Source organism: Leuciscus leuciscus, assembly GCF_965113295.1.
Source record: "Leuciscus leuciscus genome assembly, chromosome: 12".
NCBI classification, from domain to species: domain Eukaryota; kingdom Metazoa; phylum Chordata; class Actinopteri; order Cypriniformes; family Leuciscidae; genus Leuciscus; species Leuciscus leuciscus.
The window spans coordinates 5,537,432-5,552,542 of NC_138736.1; the positions used below are offsets into that span (position 1 = coordinate 5,537,432).

At 37.8% G+C, this 15,111-nt stretch overlaps 1 protein-coding gene across 4 annotated transcripts in view; it reads right to left on the bottom strand.

Annotated features, from left to right (window-relative positions):
• The window catches only part of dync1i1a (dynein cytoplasmic 1 intermediate chain 1a), a 72,349-nt gene that overhangs the window by 33,799 nt on the left and 23,439 nt on the right, over positions 1-15,111 (bottom strand). For 3 of the 4 annotated variants that reach the window (XM_082187072.1, XM_082187074.1, XM_082187075.1), the window contains 4 exons: positions 7,689-7,781; positions 3,386-3,548; positions 1,784-1,883; positions 1,489-1,614 (listed from right to left, as the gene is read on the bottom strand). In XM_082187072.1, the coding sequence (XP_082043198.1) occupies positions 1,489-1,614; positions 1,784-1,883; positions 3,386-3,548; positions 7,689-7,781 (482 nt within the window). The remainder of the gene's footprint in view (positions 1-1,488; positions 1,615-1,783; positions 1,884-3,385; positions 3,549-7,688; positions 7,782-15,111) is intronic. The other variant, XM_082187073.1, reaches the window with a different exon arrangement.

The following is a 15,111-nucleotide window of genomic DNA, read 5'->3' on the forward strand; positions in this document are numbered from 1 at the left end:
GTAATTAGTAATGCAAGTAATGCAAAACTTTAGTACAGTATTCTAATTACACTGTTGAATATGTAAGTGGCTAGTAATAAATCACCTTTTTAGAGTAATTTACCCAACATAGTTTTCAATTATAAAGTCAAAAGGGATTTTTTTTTTTTAAACGGCTATTTTATTTTATATATAAATATGAAAAGTCTGGTGTTTATGAACATGTGTTAATATGGCACGTCTGAGTATGCTTGGGTTGTAAGTGTGTGAGTAAACGAGCATGTGTGTGTGTGTGTGAGAGGTGCTGGGCATTGGAAAAGCGGCACATGCACGAGCAGTCCATGTGGGTGGGCAAACATATGCGGCTGTTAGGATTAGGAAGTGGTAAGCCACATCTTTTTATTACAGAAATGTCTCTCTAATATCTCTCCCTCGCACCAGGCTGTCGCCTCCCAGACTTGCTTACTTGGTCGTCTCCCTGAAAAGACTCCCAACCCAGAGTCTTTTATAATTAGCGTCAAAACCGACACCAGATATGTTTTACACACAAACCTCAGGATTTTTTTGGCCTGACCCAAGCGGACACACACCGTAATAAGGTGCTCTGTTCCGCTGCGGTACTCCAAGGCCAGCATGCACCTTTAATTAAATATCACCTTACACTCATTTAAATCAATGTTGTCATCTGAAGTGGTACGCTCCATTAGACCTCCCTTTTATTGAAGCTACCACTTCCTTTATCATGGCTTTCCAATTAGGTCGTTTTGGTATACATTTATTGTGAAGTGCTTAGAATACCATGCGTATATACTAGTGAGCTGCTTACTGCACAGTATGCACTACCTGGTGCCTACAATATTTTTTAAACAGTATGCAATAAATAGCATGTAATGATAATTAATGATGATTATTTTAACTCAGTGAATGATTAAAATATCTAAAATAAATTATTGTTTTCCATTTTAATCAAAATGTATGTAAAATGTCTTAACTTTTTGCAGCACAATTATTAAAAGGTGTTATTAATATCTCTGTTCACTTGATATACTACATGAATCAAGTCAAAGTGCATATATTGCACATTCTGAAAATGCAAGAGGTCATTTCAAGGGGTCTAGTTGTTTTTTTAAGTATAAATAGTGCAAGTATGATGTTCTGTGGGGTCTGTAATTCTGTCATTTACTCACCCTTGAGTTTCCAAACCTCTATGATTTTTGGCTGAGAAACATTAACAAGATATTTTTTTTAGAAATTTGCTTTTTTTATAAATACAATATAAGTCAATGGTCACCAAAACTGTTTGGTGTCCAACATTCTACCAAATATGTTCTTTTGAGATGACATAAGCAAGAAAGTCATACCGTTTTGGAATTTGGAGTAAATGATCACAGAATTTTCCTTTTTAGGCGAACTATCCCTTTAACACTCTCCGGCACTCCTTTAATATTCTGTGTGACGTGATTTTTGGAGGGTAAGAGAGTAAAGTCGTGCTGTGTTAAGGGTTTTCACCTGGCAGTGGTAGATGTACTCTGGTGTGGTCTTCTTGAATTTCATATTCCACACCAAAGCCACACCGTCTGGCTCATGAGGAGCGTCTTCATTGTTGTTGTAGGAGGCCACCAAGAGCTCAGGGTACTGGAAATATGGAAAGATGAAGAGAAGATAGTGAGGGCAGGAGAAAGATGTGAGAGAGAGAAAGAACAGAGAAGAGGATGAGAGTGATAAAGCTGACTGAGAGACAGAGCGAGGGAAGATGAACAGGTGTTGACACAGAGGGAGAGGTCAGAGAGGGAGGTCAGTCTACCTGAGGGGACCAGTCCAGACAGGTGATGACCCGATGCTTTGACCAGTGCTCATCATAGAACAGACGATTGAGAGAGAGACTGGAGCCGCCCTGCAGATCTCTAAGAGGGGGAGAAACTGATAACATGAGCTCTGGGCTTTTAATACACACTTAACCATATACGATAGTAATTAAAGCATATCATAACAGACACACACACACACACATATATATATATGATTATGAAGACTTCAGATGCAAAAGCCTCTAAGTACCATCTGAAATTTTCTTCTAAAATGAGCCTTTTTTTCAAGCTTGCATGTTTAAGTTCAGTAATTTAACTTTAATTACAATTAATGGGTCATTTTCATTGCCATTAAAGTGAAATAACTGAACATAAACATACAAGCTTAATAAAAATGATCATTCTAGAAGAAAATTTCAGATGGCACTTAGAGGCTTTTGCATTTGAAGTCTTCATATATATATATATATATATATATATATATATATATATATATATATATATTAATTAAAGCAAATAAAAAAACTATATACATTACCGTTCAAAAGTTTGGGGTCGGTAAGATTTTTTATGTTTTTGAAAGAAGTTTCTTATACTCATTAAGGCTGCATTTATTGGAACAAAAATAAAGTAAAAACAGTAATATTGTGAAATATTATTACAATTATATATATATATATATTTTATTTTATTTGCTTTACTATTATATATGGTAAAGTATATAGTATATATATGTATGTGTGTATCAAAATGCTTAAAAATTATTCAAAATCTAATAAAATATATTATTATATTATCTATTTATATAAAAAATGACATAAATGTAAAATAAGAAAAAATTGTCAAAAATAACAGTGTGTTTTTTACATTACCCATACAGAAGAAAGCTTGTTAATAGATGACATCATTATGCAAGAATTTATTTGAAGAACAATGTAGTCACACACACACACACACACGCACACACACACACACACACACACACACACACACACACACACACACACACACACACACACACACACACACACACACACACACACACACACACACACACACACACACACACACACACACACACACACACACACTATAAATACTACAGACTTGCACTAACCCTACCTATTTTTGCTATGTTTATCTCACTGAGTTCAGCAAAAAAATGAAAAATGTGATAATTTCAAGAGGCTTTTATGACAGAACAAAAAACATAAAAGCAACCTACACATCCATTTCATAAAAAAAAAATTTTTATTATGTAAACATTAATTTGCATAATATACAAATCTGACTGCATCAAGATAATTGAAGCAGTTAATGGTTTTGGAATGGTTTGTCATTGTTGTCAACCATCTCACATAAATTACATTTTTAACAATCAAATTTGTTTCAATTCAACCATTAGTAATGCAATCATTTATAATTTATGATTGTTGTTAAATGGAATGTTCAAGATAACAATAAAATAAATGTAAAAAATACATAATTAATATAATAAAATATAATATAATATAAAATATAATGTTTATAAAAAAAGAAACAAATAATAGATCAAATACCCAGAAATCATGTTTTTGTGTCACGCAGCACATTCTCACCCCTCTTTATCCTCCAGGTCTCGTCCGCTGTAGTCGAAGAAGATGTTGGAGTCCTCAGCTAAAGCTCTCTCCATCACACGAATACTGCGGTCGAAGAAGATGAGGAACTCCTCCGAGTGCAGAACCTGCTGTTTCTCTTCCTCCGTCAGCTCCCGCGGGTGGCCTGATACACACGCCAGACAAAACACAACAAAAGCTAAGACGTAAACACAGCTGCACAGTAAATAAACACAGAACAGGCCGTATGTTTTAATACACAAACACACAAAAGCACATGTCACGACCGCAGAGATGGCCTACGTGTTTATACCTACTACTTACATACAATAACACTAACAAACGGATCTAACCACAGACAAAATCATGGCCGTACAGCATAACGATGAGCAGAAACTGTACAAACTGGACCTAAACAAACTCGCCCGCATTCTTCTTCCTGACTCCCGACGAGCTTTGAAGGTAGTTAAGCCAATTAGAAGGGAGATATGGGCGTAAAAAACAACAAACAAACAACTAAATGAATAAGCAAATACATTAGCGAACACACACGGCTCTTAGTACATCTTTCCATAATGACAACACGCCCAGTTTTTCTCCTCCTTTTTTGATGTTATTGCGTTTCTCTATTTTCTCCCAGACTATTAGGGGCCCGTTCCTTTGATCCGAGCCCACTTGATTTGCGTGCCTTTTTTGATGACTCATAAGGAAGACAAAAGCGTGATCAAAGTCAGCGTGGAGTCAAAGCCCTCGTGTGCTTTCACAGTCTGCCTCTGTCCGGCCTCCCTCTAGTTATTTACCCTGTACACTTGCACAAAGAATGCACTCTCCACTCGCTTTGAAGTCCACTTGCTGGGGTCTAGTGACATTAAAGTTCGATCAGGCCTGACCCAGAATGCCGCGGCCCGATAAGCCCAGCCCCCAGACAGTGAGAATGCCATCTGATACGGCTGCGGGGTCACACGCGAGTGGCCACTCAACGCTCCGCTGATCCTGTTTGGTGACTTTGGGAATTTGACGTGTGGGAGGCCCAAACAACGACTAGTCAAATCAGCACAGGTAGGAACAAAAGTGATTTGTACAGTAGTGAAACTGTTTGAATCATAGCTTTAAAGAGGACCTGCTAAAAAAGGGTTTTAATTAGGGATGCACCGATATGAAAATTTTGGCCAATACCGATAATCCTTTAGATTTGAACGCCGATAACCGATATATTGGCCGATAAATCTAAATAATAATTTTTGAGAGCCTGATTACACAAATAAAAGTCTCACCATTAAAAGCCACGTCCCAAGCACACAATTATAATGTTCTCATTATAATTTTATGTAGCCTATATGACAGACTTCTGCACTGTATTTTCCTTTTTGAAGTGATTTGAGTCATATTTCAAGCAATTCAAAAGCATAATGGCGAACAGTGCGCATCTGAAGCGTCTCAGCCATAGACTGTAAAAAATATTGACAAAGCGTCTGTGACGTCACCCATAGACTTCTGAAGAACGGTTTTGAGGCCGTTTATGAGGGGTATGGGCGGCGCCATATTTCAATACAAATGTTTAGAAAGGATAACTTACAGGTATGATGTGTTGTGTCAGATCATGGCCGAGACGTCAAATTTCAGGAATTCCACTCGGCGCAGCCTATGCTCGTTGTCAGCTGTCAATCAAGCTGTCAATCGCGCCCTTATTTGTCATACATTTTATATCTAAATACGATCTAAACTAACGAGTTAGAAAAAAATTCACCCCCCTCACAGTTGTCAGGCACTCGGAACCTATCGAAAAATACAATAAAAGTCCATGGGACCAACCTGTAAAAACATGAATTTATGCTGTGAAAACGGACATTTTAACATGGGGGTGTATGGACATTTGCTCCCTTTTGGGACCTGCCCCTAGCGGATTTTCGATGTATTGCAGTTTTTCGCACTTCCGGGTAGGCTTCATTTTTCAGATTAGAATGCTGCCGCTTGGTCTCAGCTTAAGGAAATACACCATTATGTATCGGCTTTAATATATCGGCCAAATTTCTTATTGGGCCGATAACGATAACATAAAAAATTTACATATATTGTCTGATACTGATATGGTGGCCGATATATCGTGCATCTCTAGTTTTAATGATTGAATGTTCAAAAAAACACATTATTTTTCACATATTCTCCATTGTTGCAGCTCCTCTCTTCCCAGTCTGTCAGTAACGCTGTTTAGTTCCTGTCTCTGTGAAGCCCCTCCTTCTGAAAAGTGTAATGTGCTCTGATTGGTCGGCTGGACCAGTGTGTTGTGATTGGTCACCTTGCCATAACCGTGAGTTTCAACACGCGAAATTATTTAAATGAGGAATATTGTGATGTGTTCGTTCCTGGAAGAAAACTCAAGACTACAATGGAGGCGTTTCAGGGAGTTCAGAAACAGTGGCACTGATATAGAGAATAACTCTCTTTTTTTAAGAATTTTTTTAATGCTCAAACAGCAACTTTACACACTAAAAAAGTTGACAATGTAAAAAAGCATGATAGGTCTTCTTTAAATTACCTTTTCGGGAATCTTTTGTCACTGTAAATACATACTGTAATTGTAAGATACACACATTACTTCACTGGCGGAAGGTTTAACATAGAATGTCTTGCATAACAGCGCAAGCTTTAAATCACATGGCAAATTATTAGAGGTGCTACGTCATGTTAATAAACTCCTCAATGTCATGTCACTCCACCCATGGCTCATTAACCGCTAACAGGATGCATTTCCCTTTGAAACATCAAACGAAGAACACAATAAAATCCCAGCTATGCCAACACAGAAGGAATTGCCCTTGTGGAACAGCCACACTGAATGTCATTTTAGTCAGTCGGGGTAATTTATCTACAAATCTGTTATGGTTTCTATTGGCACTTATGGAACATGTGTGCAGAACATGCGTCTCAACGCCAGGATTTACTGTAAAGAGACGTCTCTCTCGTGGAGTCTGAACTGAGCAGATGTTGTTCCGTGTAACATCCGACATACAGAAGTCAAATGTGCTAAATTTGTGCCAGGTGGAGGCTGTTGGTGTAGGGAACACGTATTTATTACAGAGCAACTTCCCACACACCTTTACAGTCTAAATAAGGGCACACCACTTCTATTTATATATATATATATATAACTTTAAGACTAACCTTAACAATAAAATAATATGTTCTGATTAAGTATTGTTTTTATAATCTAATCTAATCTAATCTAATCTAATCTTATATAATATAATATAATATAATATAATATAATATAATATAATATAATATAATATAATATAATATAATATAATATAATATAATATGATATAATATAATATAATATAATATTTGGGTAACACTTTAATAAGGTTTCATTAGTTAACATTAATTAAACTAAGACTTCTACAGCATTTATTAATAGTGTTAGTTATGTTTATTTATTTATTCATTCATTACTAAAATCAAATGTTGTATTTGTTAACATTAGTTAATGCACTGTGAACTAACACGAACATCTTTATTAACTAACATTAACAAAGATTAACAAATACTGTAACAAATGTATTGCTCATTGTTAGTTCATGTTAGTTTATACATTAACTAATGAGACCTTATTGTAAATTGCTACCAATATTTGTAATAGTTTTATTAATATGAATAATCTAGTTAGTTAAAAGGTAATTATAAGTGCAAATTTTAACGCTAGGTCTAAAAGAAAAGGTTTTACAAACTGAATGAATGAATGAATAAAAAAATTAAATAAAACTTACATTATTATTAAAAACATTTAGCTTACGCAGGAATCATTTCTGCTTTTGAGGACATCTCTGGACATCCTTAAAGGGAGTTTTATGAGATTTAGGGCGCTTTTACTCTAGCACTTTTGGTGCGGGTTCGATTGATGTCAAAGTTCGGTTCGTTTGGATGATGTGAATGCTTTTTTCCGAACTTGTGTGCGCATCTGCGAACCGTATGTAAACTCCGGTACAGTTCGCTGCTAATATGAATGTAATCATACTAAATAGCGGTAGAGAACTGATATTGATGACGTATGATTGGATAAAACTGTGTTTGTTTGTGTTCTCGCTCACTGACGCATGCAAGCAGAGAGAATCTGCTCACCTTCAGCAGAAATGAAAATGAAATGAAAACGCACCACGGTTTGGACCCAAATAATATAATGTGAACTCAGTCCAGCTGGGCCAGAGCAAGAGGGATCGATCAAACTCGAGTTTGGACCAGGCATTCGAACCTGGAGTGTGAAAGCACCGTTAGCTAACCAAGCAAATGCACTCAGACCCACTCTTACCTTCTTTTGTTTCCTTGCTTTCTTCCTCATCCTGCAGGTCAGTGTCTGGGCCAGCTTTCGGTTCTGTGACCTCTTCATCCTCCTCTTCATCTTCTGAAAAGACACACACAAAAGGTCAGGTTGAGTTTCTGTTCTATGACACCTGCCAAAACTCCACTGCCTCCCTGTGTGACCCATAATAATAGCTTACAGATCTTCAGTGTCTGATATACTGACTCCGAGAGCGACAGACTTCCACTCGTTTCACTCACAATCGGACTCTTTACTAATCAGATGCGCTCAACTCAACGGCTTGTTTTGGATCAACACGGCCTGTTGTTTTTTCGGTTCGATGGGGATTTGCACAGCTGCTTTTTCACAACCGTGAGCTCCAGAGAAACAACACAGTCAGTTAAAAAGACCCTTCCCTCAGAACATGTGTGCTACACGTGTGCGTTGAGTTTATGAATCCAGAGGTCCGCTCATGGAAAGGCACAGATACCCCACAGGAAGGGGAGCTGGTGAGTGGCGTGGCCTCTTTCTGTACTCGATCAACCCCCCAAAACCCCCCGAACGCCTGCCCCGGGGCCCCCCAGGCCCTGAAGTCTCACCCCTTAATTAACCTAGTCACCCCAGTCAAAGACCCCGGCCTAGTGCTACCCGCTCTCAGCCACCTGCTACGCCGTCCGTACCCCTCCTCGGCCCTGAAGAGCTGGCCATGTGTTCCTAACCTTGCCCCATGCCTACAGATGGAGAGAAGGATGACGCTTAACACCCTCAGAGGCACCTGTAGATGGGGCACACACACTCACGCTAGCATACACACAGAGCTCTGTGGGATTGTTTTCTTGTTGAACCCCAGTGGCAGAGGTTAATTATCCGAGGTCGGGCTGACAGTGGGTGCCCAGTCTGCAGAAGGAAGTGATCCCATCATGCCAGACGTGTTGCTGCTGACTCTCAACACCAGTGTATTTGTGTTCACACCAGTTAGGGAGGAGGCAAGGGCCTGGAGGCGCGCTCAACAATGATTTAAGCATTGCAAGAATGCAGTCGCTAACATTGGTGTGAATTATGCTGTAGTATGACAGATTTGCCGCCTTATTGGTGTTTAATCTCAAACAATAATGTTTTTTTCGTAGATTTATTTTTACCCAATGGGTTCTGGAAGGGAATTGTTTTTTCTTTTTTATTCATAGTGAAAGCTAGCAATAATGCACACTACCATTTAAAACTTTGGGGTTAGTAAGAAATTAATACTTTTATTCAGCAAGGACTCATTACGATTGATCAAAAGTGACAGTTAAGACATTTATAATACAAAATGATCTATTTCAAATAAATGCTGTTCTTTTAAACTTTCAGAAAATCATGAAAAAAGCAGCACAACTGTTTTCAACACTGATAATATTAAGAAATGTTTCTTGAGCAGCAAATCATCATATTAGAATGATTTCTGAAGGATCATGTGACACTGAAGACTGGAGTAATGATGCTGAAAATTCAGCTTTGATCACAGGAATACATTACATTTTAAAATATATCCAAATAGAAAACAGCTACTTTAAATTGCAACAATATTTCAAAATATTACTATTCTTGCTGCATTTCTAAAGATACTTTTTAAAATAAAATTAATATTATATTAATTTTTATATTATAAAATAATATTAACTAGACATGCTGTAGCGTTAGGACATGAAATACAGGGCTTTTTAATAAGAAAATATAATTAAAAAAACTTAGACAACATATTTATTTAATTGATGCTCCACTACTGTTTCTAATAAAAAAAACGTTATTATATACAACATTATTGCAGTATTATTGGACAATTTCTGTAAAATTGACAAGAGTTGCTAATTGGTCAGTAACATTCCAAACCTTTATGACTTTCTTTCATATGGTACATGAAAGAAGATATATTGAAAAATTTTGGTAATCAAACAGTTTTGTTTTCTATCGACTTCCATTGTATTTTTTGTTCGTACACTGTAAAAAAAAGTTGTAAATAAAACAGATTATTAGAGTATGTTTTACAAGAAAATACAATGTCAGTCTTTCTATTTCAAACTTTCATGTTTAATTCAATGTTTTAATTGCCGTTTCTTTGAAATTAGGGGTTCCAATTTACAAGGATCACAGGCCAAACCGTAAGTCGTAGAGACTTGAAACTTTAAGGCATGGTTCGACCGTCACACGAAATATTCGGGTATTTAGGATTTTTCGAAATACCTACTTTTATGAACTAGTCTTACGTTTTTTTTGCCCAATCGGAACCAAACCATTGCAGAAAGATTCTGAAGAGTCAATTCGATTCACGTCCGTGGCGGGACGTCAAAACGTTAAAGTAAAGAGCCTTTTTACGCATGTGCTTAAAGGCCTTAAAGCGCTTGAACCCCGTTAATTGCTGCTTGCAGCTATATTTATTTGTGAAATTTACAAGCAATTTCTGAGTAATTGCTTGTTTCTAAAGTAAATACGACACCAATTTTTTTTCAGTCAATAGGAACCAAAACTGTTTGGCAACCAAAATATCTTCTTTTATATTCTGCGTTCAAGTTTTGAACGAAATTATGTAAATTATGACAGAATTTTTGGGTGGACTATCCCTTTAAAGAGAAGTCACTTCAAGAACAAACAAAAGTTTACATCAGTTCTTCATTTGCGTCAAATTAAATATGGCATCTACCTTGACTAGGTGCGCACTAAACGTTCTTAAAATACATACGTTTTTGCTTTGAATACAATGTGCATAGAATATAAAATGTATGTTGAATTCATAACAACTGAATGCTTTGTGCTAATACAGTATGTATTGTGATTTAAATCCATAGCATATGAGTATAAGCACTGAGAAAATTGATTCCCCAGAGGTTGAATGTGGATCACTGATGTGAGCCGAGTCTGGCCAGGAGCAAGTGTGGTTTAGCTGCTGAATACGACTGAGCTTCTGAGCCAGAGACCAGCGGGGAAGAGAGGAGTCCTTAGACCCAGACAGGCAGCCAGCCAGCCCAGGCCGACCACAACAACATGGCCTACCCTGGCCTTCTTTCTCTTTCTCCCCGTCTCATCTGTTTTTGCCCTGTGAGGAAGAAAGAGCCCTGCCATTCATTTGCAGTTCGTTCCTTCCCTCTGGGGCCTGACAGAAAATAGCACAGGCAGAGAACGGGACACCTCTTGCATACCAGAAGACCCACATGCTAGACACACCATGTCAGAAGGTTTTGGATCAGGATGTCCAAGTGTGGAGCAGGACGTGACCTGATATAACCAGGACTAGAGCAAAGTCATCCACACCAAGCCACCAGAAGTGTTGACCACACAGACGGAGGACAAAGCAACAAACAGTCCTGATTCATGGTTGTGGTCCAAAGGTTCGCAAACAACGTTCAAGAGGCTCGCAATATATCAGCAGATCCCTGTGGCTTCCTGCCTAAAAGCGTGTTTTCGTGACACCCCATATCGCTCTGCAAAACATCAACACTGTGGGCCAAATCCCAGGGAACTTTCAAACCAATTTGTAAATTAAAATCCATTTTTAATGCATCAGACCTTCCCATCCACGTCAAAATGTTTATTTGCGCTTCCCATGAGGTGACGGCAACCCACATGGCATCAAGGGATCGGTTAGAAGGCTTGAAAGCGAAGAGGAGAAGGACAAACGAGACAGCTTTAACACACTCTACCCCTGGTGCTTAATACGGGTTCACTCAGTGGGAAGGAACATTAGGAACCATCTCCCCTGTTCACCAGGTTGATGAAACTCTGGACGTGCCCTGAAAGGTAATAACATCCCCCTGTATCTTCCCTGCCTTCAATCCCTTCTCAGTTCCCTCAAGCTGCTCGGAGCAATTCAATTCCATCGCTTGTCAAGCTGCTAGTTGTAATGACCAAACACAGCAGCCGCGTCTATCAAAACAGGACTTCCATCCTTAAAGCGACAAGCTTATCTCAGGGTGTAGGACTCAAGACATCCCAGATAATTAACTGCTTAATTACGCACCAGAAATCAGTATTTGTGCAACAGTTGGGTGCAGGGTGAGAGAAAGATTAGTTCTGCTTATCACATATTAGAGTCGCAGTGGAAACGCGAAAAGGTTTGATTGGTTGTATGAGGGTGCGAGAGCGAATGCCTCTGAATGTGGTAAGGAGGATCTTAGCACTTCCCGCTGTTAAGACACTGCACGCGATATACCAGATGCAAATGGTTCACAGATGGACGTGGTCTTGGAAACATCAGTGTTAAAGGAGAGTTACGGTGCACTTGTCAGGCTCACACTTCCATTCAGTTTTCATGATGGTAAAGCATCTTAAACTGGGTTGATTTGAGATCAGCGATTCTCCTAGGCCAGTGGTTGACAACCTATATGGTCACACTCTGATTAAAGGGATGTAGAATATGGTCATGCAGAATAAGGCATTAATATGTGCTTTATAAGTACTAATAAACAGCCAAGATACTAGAAATATGCATGCTAATAAGCAACTAGTTTATAGTGAGAATTGGACCCTAAAGAGTTAGTAAACTAAGAAACGTCGATATAGTTCAATTAATTAACCACAATTAATTTTCAGAATTCATTGATTCCAGAAGTTTCAAAAACTGCATGTTCAGATTTAATCTTACTAGCGTAGCCGTGTCTGAAATCGCTCCCTATCCACTATATAGTGCACTATTTAGGGTGTCGGCCATTTTGTAGTGGTGTCCGAATTCTGAGTGAACGACATCATTCCCTACATTCGTTCACTACTTTTACCCACAATCCTCTCTGAATTCGAGTGTACATCCGATGTACACTTGGTGAGACACTATTTCCCACAATCCAACACGATAAGGCGATAGAGCGCGAACAGCGAATGAAAAATAAATATGGCGGATGGCAACAATGTCACCATGGCAACGGCGTACGCGAGATAGAAAACAATCATTTGAAGGATTCTGACTGGAAACCCCGCGAAAGTAATGTTTGAAGTAATGAAAGTAATGTTTAAATAACGGAGGTTTTTTAACGGAGGTTTTTTTTTTGGACAGTTTTATGTATGTATGTATTTATTTATTTATTTATATAAATACCGTTATATCTATATTTGGATAAACAAATGTGTTGTGTAGTGTTTTGTTCTCTTTTATTTTCACATATAAATGTAAAAAGTAAATAAATATGACAAGCAAGTCTTTTTTTTAAAAATCAAATAACGTGAAAAATACATACATACAATTGTTACATACAATTCATACAGCCAAAAAAGGAAATATTAAAGATGGGTAGGTAATGTTTATGACGAAATTGTCCGAGCTCTCCGGCGCGTGATAATTCGCTCACTCATTTACGTTCACTCTTTGCTGATGTAGCGCACTCAACTGCCATTCACTATGTAGGGATTAGTGAATGAGTGAACAAGTGAACAAGTGAGCGGTTTCAGACACAGCTCTAGATTTTTTTATTTATAATTTTAATTAAGATAAATAATTAAAATGATTATTAACATGAAATGTACGTATATTAATTAATTATATGTTGTATTATTATGTAACAATATTAATTATATTAATAATAATATATATAATTATAAGTTATCATGCCGCCACTTTAAAGGTTAGCCGAGAACCTTAAATAGACTTCATAGACTTAAAGAGAAACATTCACAGTTCAATTTAATATATTTCTGTAGCACTTTTAATACATTTCTGAAATAAGTAAAATATTAAACAAAACAATCATGATTAATCTTATGATTGATGTTTTATTTCATTTTTAAAAAGCCGAATTACAGTAATGTCAAATCAGATTAAATTTACTAATATATATTTTATGTGAATAAAGTTACTGTCTAATATGAATTAGTGTTACCAGTCTTTAAAATATAATAATAAAATAATTACATAAAGAAGCTCTCAAGTTTTCCTACAGCCCGTTATCGACTCGTCGAGCCTCACTGTCACACAGAAGAGCTTTGAGCACCTCTACAAAAGGCACGTGGCACGTGGTATAAAGGAGTATAGTGGTGAAAAAATGCCGCCAAAAGCAGTATAAGATGCCATCGATTAAACAGAAGAAGGATGCGCCTCAGTCTTTCATCCAGCATTTTATTGGACCAAGCTGCACAGCTCCGGGCCTCTGGATTGGGATATGGAGATGATTAGACAATCAAAAAATCCCCTCATCTGACAAGTGGGGATTTTTTTCTGTCTGTGAGAAGGCAGAGGGTGTTTGTTTTCCTCAAGGCCTCTGAAACACAGAGAGAAATTGAACTGAAGGGCCGAGGGTATTTCCATATGGGGCATGAGACAAGGAAGGGAGGACACCCCTACTGCCCACCATACTGACTGACAGACACGCTAAATATATCAGACACACTTTCAGGCCTACATTCATACATGTGTCGTCCTCTTTTAAGAAGCACCACATACAGACATACTGAAATAAGGCTTCAGAAGTTGGGTGTCGAGCAGCCCGTAGACCACAACTGAGGCAGAGCGCTGAGGAGGCGGACACAGGAACATGAAAGAGGTCTGTAATGTGGAACTGGCACGGCAAACTGCACACGAGACAAACACTATCTATCTATCGCACCCCTGCATGGCACAAAAACATCCTCAAAATCACATTCTCACACACTGATCGACCTCGGTGAGGGCAGATGCCATATTGACTTTGACACAAATTAGTTTCAAGCCAGTTTGCTTGTCTTAGCTGGTATTAAGTCTGCATTTACAGAAGTTTTGATAGTCTTTTTTCCCTATTGTGACGTATATCCAGGTGAAACGGCTTCTCGAAAGGGAACTTGATTTTGTTCATGCGGAATTGATTGGATGGTTGTGGTTTGCTATTGGTCGATCTGATGTGAGTGACAGGTTGCCCCGCCCTCATGACAGTAAACACATCATCAGAGAAGAGATGACGCTGCAAGAGGGAGGGAAAGTTACTTTGATTAAAGATTATGAGGACACATGAATTAAAAAACTAATGATGAGAACAGATAAATCATTTATAATAAATACTGCAACATTCCATAAAAAATAAGCAAATATTTAAAAAAATTATATATAAAATAATAAACAATAAACAGTCAATTTTGACTTCATGCTGTTGGATTCAGGTCACTCAACAGCTAAACATGTTTTCCATATAATCCTACATGTTTCTTGCTGTCTCTGCATACCGTATACCAGTTTAAGAGCTAATATTTTAATCTTTTCAAAATTACACACTTCTGCTTCAGTAACTATACCTGGTGCTAGCAATGCACAAAGGTTCAAATTCCTTGGTGAAATACAAAACTGTTCAAATGTACTGAAAGCCACATGCATACACATAATGCAAATGTAACAAACTCAACCTACAATGCAAATATTAAAATAGTAACAGGAAAATAAGTCGCATCAAACTGGACTGAGCCACGATGATAGATTCCGCACACGCTGCAGTCTGCAAACTGTGAC